Source organism: Solenopsis invicta, chromosome 11 (genome assembly GCF_016802725.1).
Source record: "Solenopsis invicta isolate M01_SB chromosome 11, UNIL_Sinv_3.0, whole genome shotgun sequence".
NCBI classification, from domain to species: Eukaryota; Metazoa; Arthropoda; class Insecta; order Hymenoptera; family Formicidae; genus Solenopsis; species Solenopsis invicta.
In genome coordinates this window covers 14,547,381-14,575,049 of record NC_052674.1, presented here as the reverse complement: position 1 = coordinate 14,575,049, position 27,669 = coordinate 14,547,381, and the positions used below count along the sequence as shown (strand labels likewise).

The 27,669-nt window shown below is 43.5% G+C and overlaps 3 protein-coding genes across 5 annotated transcripts; all 3 read left to right on the top strand.

Annotated features, from left to right (window-relative positions):
* The first annotated feature begins 7,313 nt into the window (after nt 1-7,313).
* On the top strand, nt 7,314-8,425 carry LOC105198978 (mucin-2-like). The gene is made up of 2 exons (XM_011165850.1): nt 7,314-7,409; nt 7,544-8,425. Exons 1-2 carry the CDS (start codon nt 7,314-7,316, stop codon nt 8,423-8,425), a joined length of 978 nt encoding a protein of 325 aa, XP_011164152.1.
* A 340-nt stretch (nt 8,426-8,765) lies between these two features.
* LOC113005316 lies at nt 8,766-13,961 on the top strand. Of its 3 annotated transcripts, XR_005575882.1 has the most exons (10): nt 8,766-10,826; nt 10,894-11,004; nt 11,118-11,371; nt 11,473-11,563; nt 11,638-11,808; nt 11,885-12,055; nt 12,159-12,297; nt 12,375-12,450; nt 12,532-13,022; nt 13,111-13,961. XR_005575882.1 is itself a non-coding variant. In XM_039455068.1 (9 exons), exons 3-8 carry the CDS (start codon nt 11,349-11,351, stop codon nt 12,422-12,424), a joined length of 645 nt encoding a protein of 214 aa, XP_039311002.1. In that variant the 5' UTR covers nt 8,766-10,826; nt 10,894-11,004; nt 11,118-11,348; the 3' UTR covers nt 12,425-12,450; nt 12,532-13,961. The 3 variants fall into 3 exon arrangements, 2 of the variants coding, with proteins under 2 accessions (XP_039311002.1, XP_025996534.1); XM_039455068.1 differs by having other exon boundaries at nt 12,532-13,961; XM_026140749.2 differs by having other exon boundaries at nt 8,766-11,004; nt 12,532-13,961.
* A 7,202-nt stretch (nt 13,962-21,163) lies between these two features.
* Nucleotides 21,164-25,690, top strand: LOC120358921. The gene is made up of 2 exons (XM_039454801.1): nt 21,164-25,070; nt 25,686-25,690. Exons 1-2 carry the CDS (start codon nt 21,164-21,166, stop codon nt 25,688-25,690), a joined length of 3,912 nt encoding a protein of 1,303 aa, XP_039310735.1.
* The last annotated feature ends 1,979 nt before the right edge of the window (nt 25,691-27,669 follow it).

The following is a 27,669-nucleotide window of genomic DNA, read 5'->3' as shown; positions in this document are numbered from 1 at the left end:
TCACGTCCGAGATCCTCGACGAGCATTCTCGTCATTATCACCGACCGAGCATTCTCGACCAATCACGTCCGAGATTCTCGACGAGCATTCTCGTCATCATCACCGGCCGAGCAGTCTCGACCAATCACCGTCGTCCTCGAATACCTTCACTGCCGCACCGACATATAACCCGAATTTCGTAACCTATTCATCGGCAGGGCATAAGCAACCTGTCGATCGAGCGCCCCATTTGCACGGGGCGCGCTCGGGCGAATCGCGGCAGCGACCGCGCCGGCAACAACCCGCACTTACGCACGCGCTCACACTACTGCCTTAGCCAATCCCGCCGCGACTCCCGACCGTACGGGCAAGCAGCCCGCATAACTCACCGTGTAGTGTCTGACTACACACTAGTCTAGCCTAAGCATGTAAATAAATAGTTAAGTTTTTTCGTTTAGATGTAAACCGCGTGAATAAACCTTTAGCTCCGAAGTCACTCCGCCGCGCAACTGGCAGTCCGATTACTAGCGATTGGCTGGACGCCGACGAGCTCTCTTTATTATCTCTTTATTTTCGTTATCTCTTTTATTTTTTTTCTCTTATTCATTTTGTTAACGCTTTTTCGCAATTGTTATGTTCAGCAATAAATCATTCTCTATATCTTTTTTTACTTAAAATACTGGGTATAATCATTACGGACATCTGACCAACCGACGAGCCTTATCCGGTCCGATCCCGAAGTTCCCGCACCGCACCGAACCGACCGAAACCGCATACCGTTACATGGCGCCCGAACAGGGACCGTTTTAAACACCGACTGATTATACCCAGATACAAAGATGCCGTTAACAGAATGGATAGATCGCTTGCAGAGAGAGCAACTTGAAGTCTTGGCTCAATCATATCAAATCGAAACCTCCGGTACCACCGAGGAACTCCGCCACCGCATGAAAAACCATTTCGGCGCAATGCCAAGCCCCTCCGTACCACCGCAGGGCCCCAAATTAACGAACGCGACCGACCACGGCTCCCATAGCAAGGTGATGAACCAAATGAGAAAATGGGGTTGCCACTTTGACGGCCGGGACCCGCTGTCTTTCTTGGAGCGGGTGGCCGAATTGCAGGAGGAGTATCGTTATACTGACGACCAGATGAAGGCTGGCCTACCCGAACTCCTGAAGGGCGACGCGCTGGCCTGGTACCGGAACAAGCGGGACGGCTGGGACACGTGGTCAGACTTTACTAACGCGCTCAGACGGCAATACTTGTCCCGGCGATACCAGGCAAAGCTCGCCCAAGAGATCCAGGAGCGGCAGCAACAATCGAGGGAGCCTTACGCCAAATACGCGACCGCACTCCAAACTATGATGCGGCTCGCAGGCGGGTTCACACAGGCCGAGAAGGTCGACAGGCTATACGAGAATTTGAGGGCGGAGTACAGTGAGTTGCATTGATGCCTGGGGTACCGATTTTAAGGACCACGTTTCTTTCTTACAAGGAAACACAGGGAAGTGTCCGCCTCAGATTAAAACGAGTTTTTAACATGTTGTAGTACAGATAAAAATAAGGGACACATATTCTTTTATACTTGCTCATACGCACTTTAAGAGGGTGAAACACCCCTTTGAAGAAAATCGGTTTTTTTCTTTCGAAGCGTATGCCGTCAAAACTATAAGAGATGGAAAAAAATGTTTCAAATGAAAGTTGAATGGCTCGAAGAGTACTTTATAACAGCGGAAAAAAAAATTTTTTTTAAATTTTTTTAAATACTTTCTCCCACCACTTACCTATTTTTTTCAAAAAAAATTTTTTTTTTATAAGCAAAATAAAGCTTATTTTATTACGAATTTAACGGTATATGATAAAGTTACGATACAACATTCCCATTTTCCAAAAATAATTAAAAACCTCTCTATACGCACGGTACGCGCACCCGTCCGCGCGTTCGTGCGCTACGGAAGTGACTCCCTCCGATTTCGACGTGCCTTTAATATGTTGTACAGATTAAAATAAGGGATACGTATTTTTTACACGTGTCCTAATACACTTTTAAGGGTGAAACACCCCTTTGAAGGAAATCGGGTTTTTTCTTTCGAAGCGTGTATCGTCGAAACTATAAGAGATAAAGAAAAATGTTCTCAATGAAAGTTGAATGCATGTTTTTCTCGCATAAGATGACAAAAATATTTCGAGGACAGTCTGTGTCTAACATGAAAACGCAGACTTTGAGAAAAACATTTACTACAAAACGACACTACTCTAAAGAATAACAACAATTACGGTGTTGTAAGACATTAATTTCTTGTTTAGAAAATAATATGTACTTAATATAAGTTAAACATTTATTTACTGGTCTACATGATTCGACTAGAATATTTGTTCTCTTCAACATTTTATAAATAAGGAGACTTGGATTACAAAAAATTATTACTCACACATTCCATACCTTTACTATCTAACGCCAGTTCATCAACTAACAACAAGAAAACTAACATAAAACTAATTATAAAATTAGTTAGAAATTTCATCTTTTACACTGCATTTATACAATTCAATTAATGTGTTTATTAAATTCCATTAGTGTAGAAATATGCATAACCACGCTACTGGTGCATACACTAGGGTCATTTCCTATCTTGAAATAGAACGTTTACGTCTCGGCAGTATTGACATGTATAGATTCAAGAGTTACGTATGTAAGGAAATGACCCAAAGTGCACGCGCCAGTAGCGCGTCCAAGTCTCCTTATTTATAAAATGTTGAAGAGTACAAATATTCTAGTCGAATCATGTAGACCAGTAAATAAATGTTTAACTTATATTAATTACATATTATTTTCTAAACAAAAAATTAATGTCTTACAACACCGTAATTGTTGTTATTCTTTAGAGTAGTGTCGTTTTATTTTGTAGTAAATGTTTTTCTCAAAGTCTGCGTTTTCATGTTAGACACAGACTGTCCTCGAAATATTTTTGTCATCTTATGCGAGAAAAACATGCATTCAACTTTTGAGAACATTTTTCTTTATCTCTTATAGTTTCGACGATACACGCTTCGAAAGAAAAAACCCGATTTCCTTCAAAGGGGTGTTTCACCCTTAAAAGTGTATTAGGACACGTGTAAAAAATACGTGTCCCTTATTTCTGTACAACATATTAAAGGCACGTCGAAATCGGAGGGAGTCACTTCCATAGCGCACGAACGCGCGGACGGGTGCGCGTACCGTGCGTATAGAGAGGTTTTTAATTATTTTTGGAAAATGGGAATGTTGTATCGTAACTTTATCATATACCGTTAAATTCGTAATAAAATAAGCTTTATTTTGCTTATAAAAAAAAAATTTTTTTTGAAAAAAATAGGTAAGTGGTGAGAGAAAGTATTTAAAAAAATTAAAAAAAAATTTTTTTTCCGCTGTTATAAAGTACTCTTCGAGCCATTCAACTTTCATTTGAAACATTTTTTTCCATCTCTTATAGTTTTGACGGCATACGCTTCGAAAGAAAAAAACCGATTTTCTTCAAAGGGGTGTTTCACCCTCTTAAAGTGCGTATGAGCAAGTATAAAAGAATATGTGTCCCTTATTTTTATCTGTACTACAACATGTTAAAAACTCGTTTTAATCTGAGGCGGACACTTGCCTGTGTTTCCTTGTTAGTTATTTTTACATTTATGACTGAATGCTGCCGTCAACGATTACCGCAGCATTCAGTCATAAATGTAAAAATAACCAAGAAAGAAACGTGGTCCCTAAAATCGGTACCCCAGGCATCAATGCAGCGCACTGTACAAACTCTACGTGCGCCTCACCGACGCTACCGACCTCGCTGACCTGGCAGAGCAGGCCGCCGAGTTCGAGGAGATCACCAAGGCTCAAGAGAGCGAGAACAGGGCGGAGAAACGCAAGGTCATCACGGCCACCGCCACCACCGCCGAGCCCGCGCCCTACGATCGAAACACCGCCTGTTGGCGGTGTAAACAGCGCGGCCATAGCCGCTTCGACTGCAAGCGACCGGCCCAAAAGTTCTGCTCGCAGTGCGGCAAGGATGGAGTCCTTACTAGGGAGTGCTATTCCCGAGCGGGAAACGCGCCACCGGCCGAGGACGCGTCTGCCCCTCGGCACAGATCCGTATAAGTTACCAGCCGCGACCACACATCACGGTGCGCGTCGGACCGCGCCGATTCTCGGCCCTGCTGGACACCGGGGCCGAGATTTCAATGATTAACTGCCGGGTCGCCGAACACGCCAAGACCTTGCACATATGGAGGTCCAGGACGAGACCATCCACCTGGCCGACGGGACCACCGCCCGGACGAGTCCGCCTCCCGCTGCACATTGCCGGACGAAGGTTGGAACATACTTTCCAGCTCCTCCCGTCCCTGGAGAGCGATCTGCTAATCGGGACGGATTTGTGGTTCGAGCTCGGTCTCACCATCCCACCACCGCCGCCACCACGAGCCCGACGACACTGAAGGCCTCGACCCACGCATGGGGTCACCGCCGGGATGACCGAACGCACACCGCAAGAGGAACAGGAGTTACAGGCGTTTCTGGCAACCGAGCTCGCCAAGTTCGAGCGAGTTCAGGGACCCACCGACCAAGCCGTGCATCATATCCGAGTGAAAACTAATCAAACAAAGATACCGATCGCGGAACCCCGCGATGCAGCGGATCATCGATGAAGAAGTCTGCACAATGGAGGCCGCCGGGGTGATCGAACCTTCCAACAGCGCGTGGAGCTCCCCGGTGGTCATAATCAGGGAAAAGGACGGCCGGCACCGCTTCTGCATTGACTTTAGAAAAGTCAACGAGGTGACCGAGCGGGACGCCTACCCCTTGCCGCACATTACACCCACGCTGGACAAGCTGCGCGGGGTCAAGTACCTCTCGACTCTCGATTTGGAAAAGGGGTACTGGCAAATCCCCCTCACGCCAGAGAGCCGTCCTATCACGGCCTTCACCGTACCAGGCCGCGACCTGATGCAATTTACTGTAATGCCATTCGGCTTACACTCCGCCCCGGCCACCTTCCAACGACTTCTCGACCGGATATTGGGGCCCGAACTCGAGCCGCACGTGTTCGTATATTTGGACGACGTTATCATCGCCAGTCCGACCTTTGCAGACCACCTAAAACACCTGGAGGAGGTGTTCCGTCGCCTACGCGAGGCACGCCTGAAACTAAACCCAGAAAAATGCCACTTCCGCCGCACCGAACTCAAGTACCTCGGGCACATTGTAGACTGACAAGGTATCCGCACTGACCCGAACAAGGTCCGGGCTGTTACCGAATGGCCAACACTCACCAACATCCGCCAGATCCGCCAATTTGTAGGGCTGGCCTCATGGTACCGACGGTTCACACCGAACTTCGCCACCATCGCGGCGCCCCTTACCCAACTCACGAGGAAAAACGCTCGGTGGCGTTGGGGTCCAGAGGAAGAGCGCGCCTTCCAAACTTTAAAAGATGCGTTAACTACCGCACCCACCCTCGCGTGTCCGGACTTCTCGCGATGGTTTCTGCTGCAAACGGACGCCAGCCAGCACGGCCTGGGCGTCGCCTTGTCTCAGTACTTCGAGGACGGCGAACGCATCATCGCCTACGCAAGCCGTTCACTGAACGGAGCCGAAAAAAACTATAGCGCCACCGAGCTTGAGTGCCTGGCCGTAGTGTGAAGAATCCGGCACCTGCGGAGCTACTTGGAGGGTTACGAATTCACGGTCATCACCGACCACCAGGCCCTCCAGTGGCTACGCCGCATGGATTCTCCCACCGGACGACTCGGACTCCATCGAGCTCCAACAATACTCCTTTGACGTCCGTTACCGAGCCAGGAAGCTCAATCGCGTGGCCGACGCGCTCTCACGCCTGTCCTCCGTGTGTTGCAACCGAACACTGCCCGCGTGTACCTGGTACCGCCGATAGTTTCGTCATGTACATGGACGCCGTGAAAACTTCCCCGACTACGAGATTTGGGGGGGGGGGCCGACTCTACCGTCGTATCCTTCACTCGACCGATTTTAAAGACGAGCCGGCCGAGGCTCAGTGGAAGCGGTGCATCCCACGACCTGAGCGACCGACCATACTGACCCAGGTGCACAACGCCCCCACTGCCGGGCACCTGGGAATCGCGAAAACCATTGCCCGAGCCGCGCGACGCTACTATTGGCCGGGGATGTTCGCCGACATCGCCCAGTACGTCCGAAACTGTCGGAACTGTCTAAGGTACAAACACGCGCAAACACGACCAGCCGGACTATTATACACGTCCCACGTCGACGCACCATGGGCACAAGTTACGATGGACTTGGTGGAACTCCTTCCACGATCCACTAGTGGCCATACGTTGCTACTAGTGATGCAAGACCGCTTCACGAAGTGGGTCGAACTAAGCCCACTCCGGCGAGCGACCGCAGCGACCATTGCGCAACACGTCGCCAACTGTATCGTCTACCGGCACGGGTGTCCCCGGCAGATCATTTCGGATAACGGAAGGCCATTTATCGGGCGACCGATGAAAGACCTGTTACAGGAGCTAGGCATAGAGCACCGTACCACACCAGCTTACGCACCCCACTGTAACCCCGTTGAACGGACCAACCGGACGATTAAAATGATGGTAGCACAGTTTGTGGGGAACAACCACAGCCTGTGGGACCAACAACTAGGCGCACCACAGTTCGCCTACAATACGGCTTCGCACGATGCCACCGGATACTCGCCCGCCTATTTAAACCACGGGCGCGAATTGGAGGAACCAACCTAACCGGACTCCGCGATCAACGACCAGTACCGGCAACAACACCAACCGCCAATCAACAACGACTAGAGGAGGCTTACGAAGTCGTGCGTACCAACCTGGCACGCGCCTTCAACCGGCAAGAATGGCATTACAATCTACGAAGGCGCGCATGGGAACCGGCATTAGGGGACACCGTATGGAAGCGAGAACATCTTCTATCCAATAAGGGATTTAACGCCAAGCTAGCCCCTTAGTATGCCGGACCGTTCGAAGTCCACAAGATATATTCACCCGTAATCGTGGACATCCGAGACCCGCAAGGTAAATGGCACCGTCGAGTCCACGTGCAAGACCTTAAGCCTGGCACACGAGAAGCCGCTGTCGAATAAACCGATGCCGAGGATGACGAAGACGGACAAAACGATCGCACCGAAGCAGACGACGACCGAGCAGACGACAATCGAGCAGACGACGACCGAGCAGACGACGACCGTGCAGACGACGACCGTGCAGACGACGACCGTGCAGACGACGACCGGGCAGACGACGATCGAGCAGACGATACCTACGGCGACCATGAGACAGCAGAAACGATGCCGATGACCCTGCCGGGAATTGAACACGTGAGGATCACGCCCGGGAATCATGCCGTCCCGAGGGAAGGAGCACCCTCTCCCAGACCCGGAGAGGTATATAAGGCGAGCCGGCAAACCATGAAACCGCAGATAGTTATCCCGAAAAATGGAGTAACTCGACGCACTACTTACGGAGCCGGCCAACGATAAAGAGTTCGAGGCACTATGGTCACAGGTCATGACCATAGCATCCCGACCTATTTCCAGTAGCCGCCCATCCAGTAATCGACCATCCGCCAACCAGGACCGCACCGTTCCCGGCCGCTAGGCCGAGCCGCAGAATTGCCTTCATGGACCAGCAACCCACCACGACCAGGCACCCAAAGCCCCAAGGCACCAGAGTACGAATTCCTCCGTGCGCACTCATCGAGGAGGTCAAAAGAACGGGCCCCCGTCAGTGCCTCATCCGAACAGCAACAGCGCCAAGGAAGGACCCCCCGGTGATAGGGGTACGGATCCAGCGGTTCTCCGCCACTAAAGCCCGGAAACTCGCCGCACTCCTGGCAGCACCACCATCACGACCGGGTATACATCGACCGCCTCCGGCACTACCCGCAAGTCAGAAGACTGCGACACCGGCAAGACCAACATCGCCGGCTGCCGTCCCGACTACGCCTCCGGTCGACGCTACCAAGCCGGAACAACCGAAGCAGCGATTGACTCACGGCCAGGGGAAAGCCAGCCTAATGGAGATCTTCGGGGATACACTCTCCGACTTAGAGGACGAAAACTCCGCAACACCGGCAGAACCAACCCGTGCCAAAATGACCACCGTCACGAGGCGTCCGGCTCCGACGGAGACATCCGCCGCACCGAGAGGCGCCACAACGAGCCTCACCGAGGAAGCACCATACCAGACGGAGCGACCAGCATGGACACCGACACCCGCGCCGCCAAGGAACGTGCTCCCGACCGCGACCAACGGACACGCAACCGCCAACCACCGAGCCCTTCCGTCTGTACCAGTGCGAGTGCGCGACGACTTAATTATACACGTGCCGTACCACGCCGCGAGAGTATCGCGAGTGTATAAGGTGCGGCTGGCAACGCCGGTATACACTGCGCTTTGACCGCACCGGCCGCTGCCACTACGTGCGGGAATTCCCGGCCAAAGTTCGCCATTTAAACGGGGAGGGGTGATGTAACGATACGCCCCTCCACCGCCCGTGCGCCTCCGTTCAGTCCACCGAACGACGAACGCGTAGGGGACCACGTGCGCGCACGATCGAACTTCGCCGTGCGACCACGCGGCGACACGTGCGCCGACCGTGGCGTTCCATAACGCTCCCACTCCGGCTTGGCCGACCAAGCGCGCGGATTGGCTTAGTTGCGCGTTCGGATATATAAGCCGGCAGTGGGAACGCACAAGGCAGATCCGTCCGACTATCCGACCCGTCCACAGACCGAGCATTCTCGATCACTTCCTTAAGACGAGCATTCTCGTCGCACTCCGATATCCTCGACGGGCATTCTCGTCGGTATTCCCTGCCGAGTATCCTCGACCAGTCGACTCCGACATCCTCGACGAACATTCTCGTCATCATCACCGGCCGAGCAGTCTCGACCAATCACCGTCGTCCTCAAATACCTTCACTGCCGCACCGACACATAACCCGAATTTCGTAACTTATTTATCGGCAGGTCATAAGCAACCTGTCGATCGAGCGCCCCATTTGCACGGGGCGCGCTCGGGCGAATCGCGGCGGCGACCGCGCCGGCAACGACCCGCACTTGCGCACGCGCTCACACTACCGCGTTAGCCAATTCCGCCGCGCCCCGCGACTCCCCGACCGTACGGGCAAGCAAGCCGCATAACTCACCGTGTAGTGTCTGACTACACACTAGTCTAGCCTAACCATGTAAATAAATAGTTAAGTTCTTTCGTTTAGATGTAAACCGCGTGAATAAACCTTTAGCTCCGAAGTCACTCCGCCGCGCAACTATCAGTCCGATTACCAGCGATTGGCTGGACCCCGACGAGCTCTCTTTATTATCTCTTTATTTTCGTTATCTCTTTTATTTTTGTTCTCTTATTCATTTTGTTAACGCTTTTTCGCAATTGTTATGTTCAGCAATAAATCATTCTCTATATCTTTTTCTACTTAAAACACTGGGTATAATCATTACGGACACCTGACCAACCGACGAGCCTTATCCGGTCCAATCTCGAAGTTCCTGCACCGCACCGAACCGACCGAAACCGCGTACCGTTACATCTTTAAAAGGGCAAACAGTTCTGGTTAAAAATTGTCATGGTTGTAAGTATTTGAAAGTAGTAGAGATAGCAGACAGTGCAAATATATTTGAAACATCAAAAGTAGAAATATATGGTGTTCAATACCAAAGTGGGTGGCATGTTGCTGTCAAGAGTGGACGAGAAACTGAATCCGGAAAACCTGTGTTTGCTACAATAATGAAAATATATATTTGTGAATCTGATAGGGTTTATTTTCTGTGTCGTGAATGTGAAACTCTGGGTTATGAACGTTCTTTAAATTCTTTCAATGTGGCGTCAGGCTTAAATGTTATTTTAATATCGGCTGATGATTTAAAGGACGTGAAGCCTTTTGCTTTATGGCGAGATTATTGTAGCACTGGAAATTTTATAACTTTGCGTCATATCCTGATTTAGTATGTGGAAATAGTTTATAGAAAAAATTTAATATAGGATATGAAGCTTTTACTTATAACTGCTAAAAATCTGTACAAAATGTTATATTTTTAATTAAGTGAGGCCTTTAAATTAAGTTTTAAGTTTAATTTTTATTTCAGTATTTTTTTTGTGAGTACACCAATCACTTCCCCAGTTTGTTTCATTAGATTAGACTAGAATTAGATTAGAATATAAAAATGAAGAAGCTGGTCAAAACACTTGTTATTAGTTTGCGCATTAGGGCTTCTGTTACTCTTTAGGTTTAACAGTAAGATTACGTGTGTCAATCAAGAGATGCCACTCAGGTTTCTATTCTATAAAATGTTACACAGACCCAATATTATTCAAGCTTTGAATAAAAAAGTAAGTCAATTTTTATTATTTTTTAATTATTTGTTGCAGGCTGAATTGCTTTGTTTTTATTTAAATGCCATATTTTAAGTTGTTAACATTGGTGTGTACATTTATGTTCGGTATTTTATGGTTTCTCTGCTGATACTACTTATGTTTTCTTGTCTGCTTTGTAAATATTTCAGCAAGTAGAATAGATATTTGTTTGACTCATTCATTTATATTTACCTTAGTTTCTTTTAAGTGATGGATGTGATGTTGTGAAATTATATGAGTGTGCTGATTTTTAATTTGCTATATTTCAAAGTCAGTGGGCATTGCTTTTTATTGTGCTTCACCTTTTTTTTAGAGGAAAAAGCTGGTACAATTCTTTCTTTTTTTTCGGAACAAGATTAAAGGAAATTTGGGTTAACGAAATGGGTCAACGGAAGCTGATAGCTTTCCTCGTTAGGGAACACACTAATGTGGTCAGTATATCAAGTTTGTCCGCATTAATACTTAAGATTCAAAGTTAATACATCCTTTTATCAACAGTTTATTACACCAAATGCAGACACATTAAATATGTCCGTACCTATCAGAGAGACGTGCCTTTCAGTAGATCCAGGTTCTTTAACATCAAAATCTTCTTCAACACGTGAATGGGTAAGAGCATTCCTAATTTTGGCAGTAGTACGCTGGCTATTGATTGCGGCTAATTCCACTGCAAAAAAATTGGATTGAACTTATCTTTGTTTAATTTATTACTTTCAATATAGGCCTAGACTAAACTTACGGAACTGGACGAAACGGATAGTGACTCATTGTCTGAGCCTAACACTGCAGTTGTAAAGTCTAACATTAATCGCAATATTAACAGCAAAACTATTGATATTGAGAAATGGATTGAAAAGCATTCAGGACAGCATGAAGACTTAGTCAAGATTTTGCAATCAAATAAATTTACTAACAAGCACCGAAGAGATTTGGTAAAAATTATTGTATCTGAAATGTGCTCAGAATATGGCAACACGTAAGTACATATAGTTAGTCTTTGCTTTTATTTTTTGTAAATTTTTTTTCTATTTTTTGTAGAATATTATTTAATTGTTTTTTTTTTGTTTTCTTATTTAGATATCCTTCCAAGGAATATAAGACTAGTGTTGCAAAGGCCATTGTATCCACATTTTCTAGATTATCATCAAAAATTGAAGGGCGTTCTCATGTAAGTAACTTGTGGTTTCTGTGTTGTCAGAAATGTTTCAAGTGTTTCAGACGTTCTCTTTTTTAAATTAGTAGGAGAGTTTTTACGACGAAGTTGTTGGAGAGGGCTATCTTGAATGGCGGCTGAAAACGGTAAGAAAGCATTTACCCAGGAAGGAGACATCTAAAAGACCGAATAAAAAGAAAATAAGGAAACAACCGTTTATAGATAGGCCACAACTAACCGAGTCTGTCCTCATTGAAAAGGTACTTAGTTGACAAATAATTAAAACTAACAATTAAAGCTGTAAACTGCAATTTACACATCATTTTTTTAAACCAGATTTCTGAAATGAAGCATACAAAGCCAACTGATTCCGTCAAGGCTCAAATTGAACGTTTACTATATGAAACCCGGCCAAACAGACATACTGAAATCAAATCATCTGAAAGCATTACAGTTTCCGATGTATTAAAAAAATATCCTCGCCTTAAAAACTATGATGGTGAAATGGTATGACAAATTTTTTCAATTGTCTTCAAAGTTCTCAATTATTTTCTTTTATTTTTATTTCTATATAATGACAAATTTGTCTTGAAAATTATGGTGGTTGCAGATTGATAATGAATTTAGAGACGTTTTTGAAGGGCACGACATACTGTTGGCAAGATTTTCCACCTATTTTGCCCCACGTATTATTGCATATTGTAAAAATGTAGCATCTTATTTGCTAGAGAAATTAACTGATTTTGACAGTGAGTAGTGAATGCAAAGAATTTTCTATCATGCATTTTTCTTAAAATTTAATTAATGAGAAATGTTTTGTTTCCAGTTAATTTAAAAGCAATTGTGGTTTTACCTTTGAGTTGCTGCCTCCTCTGAACCATTCAAATATTACAAAAGTACAAGTATGTATTATTTTCTTCTTTTTAATTTATATTTCTTGAGAAATTTTTGTACTTTATTATATATTCTTAATTACTTTTTAGAACAAAGCCAAGAGAAAGCAAAGTGGTGGCAAGGTGGCTCGTATCAACTCAGTTCCACATCCAAGCTTTTTGCAGTTCATAGGTGTAATCTTAACAAACACATTGAAATAACATGTTTATTGTTTATCTCTGAATATCTCTTGTTTTTGCAGGCAAATGAAGATATAAATTCTAAAATCTCTGAGAGAGGCTCTTTGCACAAACAGCCATTTTTATTATGCTGCACAAACATGGACCAAAAGAAAGGCCCATTTTTTATCCAAGTTGAAAATCATTTGTTTCCTGTAGGAAACAATCCTCTGCGTGCCTTTGACAGGCTTTTTAAATTATATTACATGTTTGACGTACATTATGCAGCCGATCTTCTAAACTTCTACAACTTTTTTGAATCCATTGTTTACAATGGACTTAATACCCCTAAAAGCTGCTGTGACAGTCTAAATTTTGAGTGCAATAGAAATTCAGTCAGAATCAGCAGAGACCGTGTTTGAGTAAGCTTTTATAATTGCTTTAATTATTCATGTAGCTAATTTTTCATTTTAAGAAAATATTAAATCTTTTCTTACTTTGTCTCTTCAGCTCTGATTCAGAATTGGAATCCATGAATTAATACATTTTGTGAGTACAAGACGAAACGTAAAAGGATTAAAACTAATTGACGAATATTCTTCGCAAAATTGAGTTTTTCCTTAATTTTCAAAATCAAAAAACTATTATCGTGTTTTAGGTTCTAGTTTATCGCGTGGTTACTATTCTACTTTACTATTTAGTATTCTAAATGCCATTGTTGTATGTATGTTTATGCCATTTTTCTCAGTAAGAGTAAATAGTCTTCTTTAATTTCTTTTATACAATGCATTAATTTTGATATAATGTTACAATTTTCGATTAAGTTGAAAAAAGAGGGGACAGAACAAAAATAGAATAATTCGAAATTTTTGAAACACATTCTTATATAATTTTATCACGCTGAGGAACATCTGAAGAATGAATAATTTCATGACGTATATTGAAATTATTTTTATCACATAATTATTTTTGATACTTTTTAATTTGCTCTTGACACAGATATTCTTCAGTTCAGTGGAAAATTGGATTTATATCTTTTACGCAAATTTTTTTTACTTATGTTTGAACAAATGTGATTACATTAATATATTATACTTAATATACTATATAGAATTTAGTTCAATGATTAATTATTCATTGTATCGCCGAACAATGCCGAATGAAAATTTTTGTGACTTACAACAAGAGCGCTGCATTGTGCCAAATTTTTTTAGCAGGTTTATTGCTCAAAGCATGATCGCAAACAGGAGTGTCAGAGATCGGAAATCCGCAAATAAAAAAATCGTTTATAATCATTTAAAATTGTTTTTGTAATCGTATTTACTTTAATTGCAAATTAATAAACCCAAAAGTCAAGTGGATGTAAGTAGCATGTACAGGCCGATTCAAAGCCAGGTGCAACGAGTGGGGGGGGGGTGGTGAGGTGTGCGGGGGGAACTGTAGGTGCGGGGGAATAAGTTGCGGGGGTATGAATCATATACGTGCTTGCACCGTTTATCAGTTTTGATAAACAAGGGGAGTGTACCGGCCAATGTTTATCAAAACAGGGTGCTTTGTTGGCGGCGGCATATCTCAGCACGTGATAACCGCCGTTGGGGGGGCGGCGGGGGAGGGGGATAGGAACCCTCGGTGTTTGACTTTGAACCGACCATAATCTATAAGAGATAACCGCGAATTTGGCGGATGCGCGCGGGCCTAACGCCGCCGCGCAAAAAATAATTAAAAAAATAAATAAAAGAAATTTACCGATGTTTTGCTGCCTTAACTATTGCCATCACCACCACCGCCCGTCTGGTACTGCTGCCCGCCTGCGCTCGCCGCCCACCGCCATCCACCGCCACCCCACCACGACCTACCACCACTATCACTATTGTTTTTGTCCTTGTCATTGTCCTTCTTCTCCTTGTTCTCCTCCTTCTTCTCCCCGCACCACACTCATAACTAATGTTGTTTGTTTTCCTCTTTCCCCCTCTCCCCCCTCCCACTCCCCGCACCACATTATCATAACTAATGTTCGTCTTCCTCCTCCTCCTCCTCGTGCACCTCCTCTCCCCCGAAGTCATCGAAAATCTCTAATTGCACTAAGTTCAGCATATTGTTTCTGTTTGCGTTTGGAGGGAGAATGTGCAGAAGGTATTGCATCATATTATAGTTCTCCTGTATTTCGGCAAGCAGTTCTTCCTTTTCCTCCTTCTCCTCCTCTTTCTTCTCTTTCTCCTCCTCCTCCTCCTCCTCCTCCTTCTTCTCCTCCACAATTTTTTTTTCCTCTTTTTCCTCGGAAAAAGAAGAAAGAATGTCTTCCTCCTCCCCCTCAGAAGAGAGGATTTCTTTTTTATGAGAACTCACAATTTAGTGATAAAAATTTTTGTCTTACACACGTTTTTGTCTTACACCCGTTTTTTGTCTCACACACGATCTTATTGTCGCGCGAGCTTGACTAAGACTGAAGAGTCGAGCTAGAGCATTCTCCGTCGCTAAGAGTCACGCGGTTCTTCGTAAGGAGATCTTTTTTACATAAACAGACAATCTAAATAACCTTAGACTACTGAGCATTTGAAACACGTGTTTTTTTTTAGCCTGACTTTACTCTTGTATATTTGCATCTTTTTAGCCTGACTTTACTCTCGTATCTTCGCACCTTCTTTTAAAAATATTTTTAAAACTATACATCGCGGTATTAATACTAATGTATAACTGTGCATTTTTGGAATAGAAAAACGATGGATAAGAATAAATTTTCAAATACATTTTAAAGAGTATACTTTAAAAAAATCTTTTTTATTGTTCATGTAATGCTTCGTTCACAATAATGTCAATAGTGTAAGTTATTAATTTGCACTCGATTTGTGAATTCGTATCGTAAGATCTGTGCAACATACGTATCGCTTCGCGTTTATTCATGATACAGTTCATGCACAATATATTTACTAAATATTTATATTTTTTAATGGCAGTAATTGTGTTTTGATGTAGCGTTCAATACATGTGCTTGACACAATGTTCCAGGTTGAATATAAATAGCACAGTTGCAGGTTTTAGGTAAATACAAGTATCGCACAACGTTAATTTAACAATATTTTTATCGCGCAGTTTTACGAGTTGCACGTAAAGTTCGTGAATCGTTAACAATGATGATAATGCCTCTGTTGACTGGGCGAGTCGCTCAATATCCATACGTCTCTCAATTAGAGCTTTCCATGTTTTATAAGGTAAAACGACCCGATTGCCGCACGTATCGCCAATCGACATTTCCACAAAGCAGGAAACAGGTCCCACCATGATAGCAATATCAATCTATTTGTACGATGTTAAGGTTAGCGGGAACCTTCTGCCTAAAATGCGCGGCGTATACCGCGATTCCGAAGACGTGTTAAAAAAAAAAAAAACGGAGAGATGAGTAAAACGTACAATATATGTATAAAATGTAATTTAAATGTATAGATACTTACGATCATTCGCACGCTTCAGTCTTGATCGGAACGTAATAGTTTGCCATTCTTTATATCGAGAGAGAGATGCGTTGTTTCAGAACCGTTTGAACGAGCAATACTGATGTCGCAAGAAATTATGACGTTTATTTGAGGATTAATGCTTCTGCACTTTTAAAGGAGAGGGGAGGCTTCCTTCTCTTTTCAACAATTTCATCATTGTCGTCGTTATCGCTTGCACATGTCACGATACGTTTATGCTTCTGCATTTTTTTTAAAGGAAAGTGGAGGCTTTCCCCTCTTTTTAAAAATAATTGCATCATTATCATTATCGCTTGAACATGTCACGACACGTTTTCGCGATCCGACAACGTTGTACAAGAACGAAACGTTAAACATAACGTACATGACGTACATGAAATATGAAACGTGAAACGCAAAATGAAACATGTATAAGAACGTTAAACGAAATATGAACAACCTATATGAAAAACGTTGGAGAAACGTCGATATAATGGAGGGAAAGGAATAAAAAAACGTATTTTGTATACCAGGTGTATGCATAAGTTTTTTCCGGTTTCACTAAGAGATGGCGCCAGCAAAAAGTATTAATTTTACACATACGTCGTTTTGTTCGTCTGACATAGAACTACAAACACACACAAGTTGAGTCCGCCAAAAACTAGCGTCTTTGTTTTATTGTTCAGTGATCATGTCGAGTTTTGTGCCTGAAAAATAACATTTGCGGCACGCATTGCTTTTTTTATTTAATCAAAAGAAAAAGGCTGTTGAAAGTCACCGTTTGCTAGTAGAAATATATGGTGAACACGCTCCATCGATTAGAACATGTGAGACATGGTTTTGACAATTTAAAAGTGGTGATTTCAATGTGAAAGACAGTGAGCGCTCTGGTAGACCACAAAAATGCGAAGACGAGCAATTGCAGGAATTATTGAATGATGACCTAACTCAAACTCAACGGCAATTAGCAGAAGCATTACATGTATCACAAGAAACAATTAGTTGACGTTTACGAGCAATGGGAAAGATCAATAAACTTGGTAAATGGGTCCCACACAATTTGAATGAACGTCAAATGGAAAATCGCATAGTCACTTGTGAAATACTGCTTCAACGCCACAAAAGGAAATCATTTTTGTATCGAATTGTGACGGGTGACGAAAAATGGATTTATTTTAAAAACCCGAAGCGGAAAAAATCGTGGCTTTCACCTGGCGAAACCGGTCCATCAACACCAAGGCCAAATCGCTTCGGCAAGAAGACCATGCTCTGTGTCTGGTGGGACCAGAGCGGTATTGTGTATTATGAACTCTTAAAGCCCGGCGAAACCGTTAATACACAACGCTATCACCAACAAATGATTAATTTAAACCACGCATTAATCGAAAGACGACCGGAATGGGCCAGAAGACATGGCAAAGTGATTTTGTTACAAGACAATGCGCCGTCTCACACAGCAAAACCAGTGAAAGACACCTTAAAATCTCTTGGATGGGACATCCTTCCGCACCCGCCATACTCCCCAGACCTGGCGCCATCTGACTATCACCTCTTCGCATCAATGGGGTACGCGCTCGCAGAGCAGTACTTCAGCAATTTCGAGGAAGTTGGAAAATGGCTCGACAAATGATTTGCCGCAAAAGACAAGCAGTTTTTCTGGCATGGTATTTATAAATTACCTGAAAGATGGGCGAAATGTGTAGAAGCCGATGGCCAATATTTTGAATAAAAAAAAATTAATTTCCCTTGAAAATTACGTGTTTATTTTTACCAAAAAACTGGAAAAAACTTATGCAGCGCACCGTTGCGGAAGCACGGCAAAATGCTACCGAGTACCATCCGCGCAATAATTGCGGGGTCGAGTAATTGCGGCAAGACTGTTCTGATAAGCCTCGACAGTCCGCACGGCGTACGTTTCGAGAATGTTTATGTATATTCCAAATCGCTGCAGCAGCCTAAATATCAATATCTCGAAAATCTGTTGAAATCGATTGACGAAATCGGCTATTTTACGTTCTCAAATAATAGCGATGTTGTTCCGCAGAGCGAGGAGCGTCCGAATTCAATCTTTGTCTTCGACGACGTTGCATGCGATAGGCAGGCACATGTAGTGAGAGAATACTTTTCAATGGGTCGCCACTCAAATGTCGATTGTTTTTACCTGTGTCAAACGTACGCAAGAATACCTAAACATCTGAAACGCGATAACGCAAATCTTATAATCCTGTTTATACAGGATGGTGCCAACCTAAAACACGTTTACAACGATCACGTTAACACCAATATGTTGTACGATGATGTTTGCGCTTTGTGCCGTGCTTGTTGGCAGCGCGAATACATATTTTTAGTAATAGACAAAGACAGCGCGCTTAGTAACGGACGATACAGAAAAGGATTTAACGAGTTCGCGGTACCGCGAAACGGTTAGTCTTTCTCGATATCTTGGGCAGAGACGTTTGTCATGGCTAATATGCGCAAACGCGAGAAACTCGCGATGGAGATTGAAAAGACGAGCGAGGCAATCCGCAAGAAGCATCGCGCTCTGAAAACCGGTAAAATCGAGGAGGATATTACGATGGAGAAACGTTTCAAGCCCATCGTCGAACCTCTGAAACAGATCGTCGAGGAATCTCAGCCGATTAAGAGAGAGGTTAAAGACATCAAGGCAGAAGTGTCGAAAAATACTATGAAGAAACAAAGGCATAGCGACGACGATAACGACGACGATAGCGCATCTTACAAATTTTCGAAAGTAACATCAAGCAATAAGAAACGTTCGAGACAATCGAACGTCACGTTGGATTCATCAGTGATAACGTCCACACCGCGTACGACGGTTGGAACTGTAAACTCAACGAATGATGATGATGATGCTCTCGAAAACGTTTTCGAAACCACAGACGATTTGTTTAGAACATCTGTCCAACACAAAATGCAAACGTTGGAAGGTCAAAAAACATTGTCGCAGCATTTGGGTCCGTTGAGTCAAAAGTACATTGGACATTTTCTCAGCAGTGGCGGAAAAGAGAAAATTATAGATACCATATATGGCGTTCGTCTCGACAAGGATGGAATGATGCTTGGTAATAAAAAATTTTACGTGGACCGCAATGAGAACATAATTATCGATGGTGTGCGATATGCTGGCGCACCCGGTCTTTAGTTGATTTTTAAGAGAATTCCCGATGATCTTATCTATACGGGAAACGATTTGCAAAAGAACAAGAGCATATTGTTAACTACAAGCGCACATAGAAAAAATTACACCGCGCAGGAGTGATTACGGAGCAACAGAGGATACACGTACAGACACGTGATCGCACCATTGATGTCGATCGAATTTATACCAAAGAAAAAGAATAAATCCGGAAAAGGATTACCTAGCGCTATGATACTAAACGATAATAAGATAGATTACGTTCATCGGGACGATCCCAACGAGTTGGTGGATCGACTTCGATTGCTCGAAGCTTTGCATCAAGCCGGCAACGACGCTCACGGCAACGAGATGCTGTCTATCGTAGAGGAACTTCGCGAAGCCGGTATTATTATAAATTAATTGCGTATTCGCAAAAACGAATTAGACGAGAGGCTGATTTTGTTCGAGAAGGACGTGTGAGCATTACGATAAAACAAGGAGTTTTAGCGTATAATTATAAAAAAGTCGAGTTAAAACAAAAATGAGTGGCAATGAACATCGAAAAAATGGTTACGAACGTCTAACGAATGATTTTGAACGGTTCCTTAATAAAAATTGAACGGTTCAAGAACGATTGCTAGATTACTACCAATCGGCTCAAGATCACTATGAAAAGACTTAAGAACAAGTGTTGGATCGTTGTCGAACGGTCGTAAATCAAGTCAAGAATAATTACCACCAAGTATCTAACCGCCAAATACCAAAAGACAAAGAAAAGTTATTAAGGGATGACAGAAATTTGTAACAAAAAGACGACAAAGAAAACGTTTGACAAAACAACTTAAAAAAATATATAACAAAGTAGAGGAACTTTGCAACAGTAATATAAATTAAATTGTGTGCCCGCAGTACGAGTCAGTCGTAATATAACTTGTACGATACCACGTATATATATATACATAGTATCTTTAATTTAATTCAATAAGTTTCGCGCCGTCCGGTATTCGCGCCACTCTTAGGCTCGTCCTGCGCCTTGCGAGCAGGCATCGCCATCTCTTGGGTCTCGCGACCTTTTTCCGCGATTTTCGTTCGTTTTTCGGCTGCGCCTTGTCGCCAAGCGCGAGCGCGACTTCACTTCTCGTTGTGAGCCGCCACGGTGCGTGTCTATAGACATTGTTCTCGTCATCTCTTGTGATCGTTTGTACTACGCGAAATACAGTTTTATACATGGTGCGCGGATTTTCTTCTTGTTCCCCACCCAGCGAGTACATCGTATCATAAAGGCAGCGGACATACAAAACGTAGAGAGACACATGTCTTTCGGCCACGGCTACCGAGCACATTCCGGTGGCACTCGTGGAGAGGCACAGCCTCACGATTATACATTTGGTCCTTCGAGCCGGATACGCGGCACATCTGCAATTTCACCGCTGCTAGACACGCAAGGGAGTATCTAAGAGGTGAGCTACACATCACACGAGACGCTGCCGGCGGGAATGAACATAGGCGTTCCATCCTTGTTCGTCTTCTGCGAGAGGCGTCGAGAGGTCGGCAGCTCAGACCGAGCTACGAGACGAAACGGTGAAATCTTCGCCGACGAGGAATCTACGACGAGGTCACACGAGGAGGGCCTCGCCGAAGAGGGCGGCGGCAACGGCAGGATCCTGCAAGCATCGGACCATCTCCTGCATCGCCGTTTCCCGCCACCGAAGGAGAGTGAGCGAGACGGAAGGAGTGCGCGCGAGAGAAAGGGAGACTGATCGACGCGGGAAGAGCGCGCACGCGAGAGAGAGAAGGAAGACCACGGCCCCGCGCGGTTTGACGTTCAAGTTTTCCAACGGAGACTTCCAGCGCGGGCAAGCCATCCCCCCCCGCGCTACCATCGAGCGCGGCAGCAAGCGACTGTAAGTAAGGTTAACATTTACAAGGTTGTGCCGATCGATAGCATTGATACGGTTTTCATCGCACCTTCAATATGCCGAATGACGGCGACGATCTAACGGCGCTCAAGCGTCGACGCTCTACGTTGGTAGGATCGTGCACGCGCATACGTATTTTCGTGGACGCAGTCGAGTCAATTACACCGTTTACACTAGCTCAACTCGAGGAGCGCAAAAATAAAATAGACGGTTTCTGGGCAGAATACGATGTCGTGCAAACTAAGCTGGAGTTATTGGACATTGCGGAAGCGGATCATCGCATTTCGTTCGAGGATTCCTATTATACGATATCGGCCAAGTTGCGCGAGTTAATGAATCCCCCGATTGTACCACGTTCTCAGTTCGCACCGTCCACCTCGAACGCCTCCAACACAGTGGAACATTTCAATCATATAAAATTACCCAAGTTAGATCTCCCAAAATTTACGGGAAAATACGACGAATGGTTTCCGTTCTTCGACACATTTAATTCTCTCATTCATGTAAACGCGGCGTTAAGCAATATTCAGAAGTTGCAATATTTGAGAGCATCCGTCATCGGCGACGCGAGCAAAATAATTTGTGCGCTAGAAATTTCCGAGGCGAATTACGAGGTAGCGTGGAATTTATTAAAACAGCGCTACGACAATAAGCGAGTCATTGTTCAAAGTCATGTCAAGGCCATAATGGATTTGCCATCCATGGTCAAGGAAAACATTGTCGAATTGCGGCAAATCGCGGACGGTGCAACTAGACACATTCACGCCCTTCAGGCTTTAACGCATCCTACGTCTCACTGGGACGACATATTGGTCCACGTTTTGAGCAGCAAACTCGACGCGCTTACGTCACGGGAATGGCAACTATCATTAACGGGCTCCGAGTTGCCCACTTTCAAACAGTTCATCGATTTCGTCGCGCATCGATGTCAGACTTTGGAAACGAGCTCCAAATCAAATGCTCCCTCAAAAAATGCAAACGCTTTGGCGCAATCTAACGCGAGGCGCCATTCGTGTGTTGCAACGCTAAAAACAAAATGCGGTTTTTGCAAGGGAGAGCACCTCATATATTATTGCCAAGATTTTCTAGCATTGCCGGTTTCTCAAAGAATCTCGGAAATCCGGAAAAGAAGGCTTTGCACTAACTGCCTGCGATCTACAGAGCATGCGTCCAGCAAATGCTCATCAGGCGGCTGTAAAATTTGCAAATTAAAACATAATTCATTGCTTCATCTTGCGACCGTCGCGACGGCAAAATCCGTTACTCCGGGATCCGAAGATGAAGCCAGGGAAGGGGTTCTGACGAGTTCTCCGGCAGCGCTTGTTTCACACCGCTTGAACTCCTTCGATAACAAGCATGTTATGTTGTCAACCGCTGTCGTTTATGCGTACGATAGTCAAGGTTCACAAAAATGTTGCCGCGTGTTGTTAGACAGCGGCTCTCAAACAAATTTCATCTCGCAACGTTTCCTGACAGTGCTCGGCCTCAAAGCGCGTTCTCTCGACATTTCGATTTCAGGAATCAATAAAACAGCGACGAGATCATTTGGGGCAGCAGAGGTCAAACTGCAATCGCGAACAAATCCCTTCAGCATTTTGGTGGATTGTGTCGTCACTGATCATGTGACTGACAAAATTCCAGCAATCACATTAAAGCGAAGCGCATTCGAATTTCCTCAGAATCTCAAATTAGCCGACCCCCAATTTAATGTGTCGGCGGAGATCGATGTTTTAATTGGCGCCGAGCATTTCTGGAACCTGCTCTGTGTGGGACAGGTAAAATCTTCTCCAATGCATCCAACCTTGCACAAGACGCGATTCGGATGGATTTTGGCAGGTCAATTGGACGCCTCACCGAACTCATCACGTAAGGCGCAATCCTTTCACGCATTGATAACAAACACGCAATTGCATAATCAACTAACGCGTTTTTGGCAGGTAGAGGATGTCTCTGAAATTTCAAACAAATATTCCGAGGAGGAGTCTCTATGCGAGCAACATTTTTTGCAAAACGTGTCGCGAAATAGGCAGGGCAGATTTATCGTCAAGCTCCCGTTCAAGGAGCGGGCATTTGACCGTCTTGGAGATTCGAGGGACATCGCTCTGAAGCGATTTCGTAATCTAGAAAAACGATTCCTTCGTGATCCCAAATTAAAGAGTCAATATTCTCAGTTCATAAACGAGTATCTGGCATTAGGCCACATGAAGCTAATTGACGAGCAGTGCTACGACGGCGCGGAATCATTCTATTTACCCCACCATTGCGTTTTCAAGCATACAGCAGGTTCAAGCAAAATACGGGTAGTCTTCGACGCCTCGAGTAAAGGCTCGACAGGGGTGTCATTGAACGACACGCTCATGGTAGGCCCAACGGTACAGCAGGACTTATTTTCGATTCTTCTGCGTTTCCGCTTCGTCCTGGCGGCGGATATTATCAAAATGTACCGCCAAATCATGGTGCACTCTTCACAAACGCGCTATCAGCGCATTCTTTGGCGAGACAATCCTACTTCCGAAATTAAAACGTATGAACTCATCACTGTGACATACGGCACATCGTCCGCCTCGTATTTAGCCACGAGATGCCTCAAATGGCTAGCTGAACATTACGCCAACGACTTTCCCATAGGTTCCATGTGTGTAGGACGGGACTTTTATGTGGATGACGTTCTAACTGGAGCAGATACAATTAGCGAGGCAAAAATGCTGCGAGAGCAAACAATTCAGTTATTGCGTTTAGGAGCCTTCGAGCTCAGCAAATGGGCATCTAATTGTCCGGGCCTGTTAGCAGATACTAACGTCCAAAACGATGGTGTCTTCACGATTGACACCGGCATGGACTCATCCATATTAGGAGTCCATTGGAATCAAGTTCAAGATACCTTCCATTTCTCATACAAACCTGACGACAACCAATCAGCCGTATTTAAGCGAGTCATTCTATCCGAGGTCTCCAGACTCTTCGATCCACTCGGGTTATTGGGTCCTATCATCGTGCTAGCTAAATTGATTTTGCAAGAGCTCTGGCAATTGGGCATCCACTGGGACGAATCTGTCCCGCAGAATCTTCATTCGCGCTGGTTGAAATTCAATTCACAATTATCTAGCATCAATCAAATTTGCATCCCACGTTGCGTCAAGCTCGACACAAATCCGCAATCAATACAAATTCATGGGTTTTGTGACGCGAGCGAAAAGGCCTACGGAGCGGCAATATACTTCCGAACCAAGCTAGGAAACGATGCATATCACATCGAATTGTTATGCTCTAAATCTCGTGTCGCGCCCCTGAAGGCCGTTTCCCTACCGCGCCTTGAACTGTTGGCGGCGGTATTGTTAGCCAGGCTAGTAAAAAAGGTCGATACAGCATTCAGCCTCTCTGATGTACAAACCTTCTTATGGTCGGACTCCACAATAGTCCTGAATTGGATAGTCTCGCCATCGCGAAAATGGTCTACTTTCGTAGCCAACCGAATCAGCGAGATTCAAGGGGCTACGAATCCCAGCAGTTGGCGTCACATTAGGTCACCGGAAAATCCTGCTGACATTCTATCACGCGGTCTCGACCCGCAAGAGTTAACAAGCTCGTCGTTGTGGTGGCACGGACCCGCATTTCTCAAACTGGGCGAAGAATCTTGGCCCAAGTCCGATTTCGCACGCGCACCAGAAGACATGCCAGAGCAAAAAAGGTGTACCACGGCTATTGCCGTCATCGAGCATTCAATCGTCAACGAATTATTAAACAAATTTTCAAACCTTAATAAGGCATGTCGCGTACTCGCATACTGTTTGAGAATTACGAGGTCATTCCGCCCAGCCGCACCCACTATTTTCATATCTCATCACGAGGCGTCAACCGCCCTAGAGGCAGAGTTGCCATTGAGGCGCCGATTTGCAGCCACACCGACAGCCAGAGGGAACAGACCCACTTGCACCGGCTGGCACTTTATCCCCACTTATCGGCGTACGTCGAGCAGCCAAGGCGACGAGTGGGGAGCTCTACTGTCTCCTTCTTTCTCAAGCGGTCTCTCTCCTTCTCGACCTATCTTTTTCTGTCTCGAGCGTTCTCTTTCTTTCTTGTTACAGGCGCAGCTTTGCTCTCAACTATCAGCGATTTGAGATTTTCGTATCGCGGAACCGAGTTACGACGCGCGCGTGCGCGCGCGCGCGCTATGTATTTATATATATACACGTTTTCTACTTATGCATATATAAAAAATACATGACCATATATCGATTTTTTTATCTTTATGGTATATTTATAAAATAGAAAAGAAATTGAAAAAAAAATAGCTGTATTAAGCATGTATACATGTTTACAAAAAATGCTTAATTATTTCTAAATTACAATGTAGAAATATTGCAGCATGAAATATATTCAGCATGGTGACACTTTAAATAAAAAACCAAACGGTATTGAAATAATTTAAAAAATCGTTTAACTTTTTGTTTAAAATGTTACTATGCTGAATGTGTAATATTTCATACAGCAATATTTCTACATCATAATTTAGAAATTTAATTGTGCATTTTTGTTAATATTTACTTGGATAAATTCTTTTAAATGTTTTACGTATAGCATAGCTAAAAGTATCTTTCCTAATTATTGAACAATTTGTTTCCAAATTTAATTTTATATCATTAAGATGATTCACCTATCGCATATCGTTATATTTTTATCGAAATACTATTTCCAAATTAATTGAACAATTATCAACATTTTCTAAAAGGTCAATACTTTTACATCTATCTTTTTAAATGTACCTACACAATTGTTGCTTACAAGATTTGGTCATATAATTTAATATCGGGAAATGTCACGCGTCTCATCGCCAATTTGACAACTCTAGATCTGAAGTCACATACGGCTGTTACTGTTGTTATAACATGATTTCGAATCTCGAGATTCTTCAGTCGAATTCTGGCGATTACAATATTCAGTACTTTAATATAGCAATTAAAATGTGTTAATATTTAAGTCCACTCTTGGCCACCATGCGCGTTTTTTATTTAAAATGTATCACGTAACAAAAAATTATGCTCATTTTTTTTATGAAATAAATACAACTATTACCGAAATTATTTTTTTTCGATAATCTGTTTTCTTAGATTTACTTTATTTTACATAAATATTTATTTGCACAAACGTACATAGTGTTGCTCAACGGAAACCGCGAGAAGGTGGTGGTCTCTTCCGTCAGGAGGGAAATGTAAAAAATTATTATCTATACTTAAAATTAATAAGAATTGAAAGTAATATTTAATCAGCTACATTGTTTTACAATATTAACTAGTCACATAAAAAATGGAATTAATTAACATTGCAAAATAATGTAACTGATTAAATATCACTTTCAAAATAAATTTTTTACATTTCCCTCAGTGTGTGTGTGTGTGTGTGTGTGTGTATGTGTGTGTGTGTGTATGTGTGTGCGCTTAACTTTATATTGTTTTTACACGCTCGTTTTTTCTGAACGATGTCCTTACGGACAAAATATTTTGCACATCCACTCTTTCGAGCAATGTCCTTACGGACATAATATTTTGCACACTCTGTTGAGCGATGTCCTTACGGACATAGTCTTTTACACACTCTTTCGAGCGATGTCCTTACGGACAAAATCTTTTACACATTTTTTCGTTCGATGTCCTTACGGACAAAATATTTTACACTGTTTCGAGCGATGTCCTTATGGACAAAATATTTTTAACTATTTCAAGCAATGTCCTTACGGACAAGGTATTTGAATCACTCTTTTAGAGCGATGTCCTTACGGACAAGAAAAAAATTTTAATATAATAATTTTAATTTTAATCTGCCCACGAAGGACCAGCAATATCATTAACATGCACTGCATGTAATGTTAAAGTATTCTGGTCTTTTTTAGCGTTACTTTTATATAATTTGTCTGGCGACATAAGAGATAAATCTTTTTCTTTTATCGTCATGTTTATGCAAGTTTCGTTACATGCTTTTAATGACGACTTAATAACGCAAATTGCATTAACGGTTGCCGATGAAAGTTTATTACGTTTATTAGTTTTAACATCAGTTAAAAGAGAAAACATTCTCTCCGCATCGGCATTAGAATTGGGAAGACATCGAACAGCATTTACAACACTTTTTAAATTTGGATATTTAGCTCTATTATTAACGTCCTGACATTGCAAAATTCTTTTCCACATTTTGTCAAATGTTTTTGTTGAAAGACTTTGCTTTTCTTCATTTGTAAAGTCTGATGGCAATGCAATCCATTCTTTCTTTAAACCATCTTCTTCAAAACCACCGATAGTTTTGGCTACGAAAGAAACATCTTTAAATGATGTTTCTCTATCTGTATTATATAAAGTTATATATGGTCGGAAAATATTTAATTTTGATAAAAATAAATTATTAATGGGTAACCTTTTGCGAATTTCTTCTGCAGCAGTCACATAAAACGACACACAATTCTCTCGAACTGTTGCAACATCGTTTTCGTGACCTTGCATAATTATTTCGTTTAGATATTCATCGCAATCGGGTCCAAAAGTAATTTCATGTAACACTTTATGATTTTCTT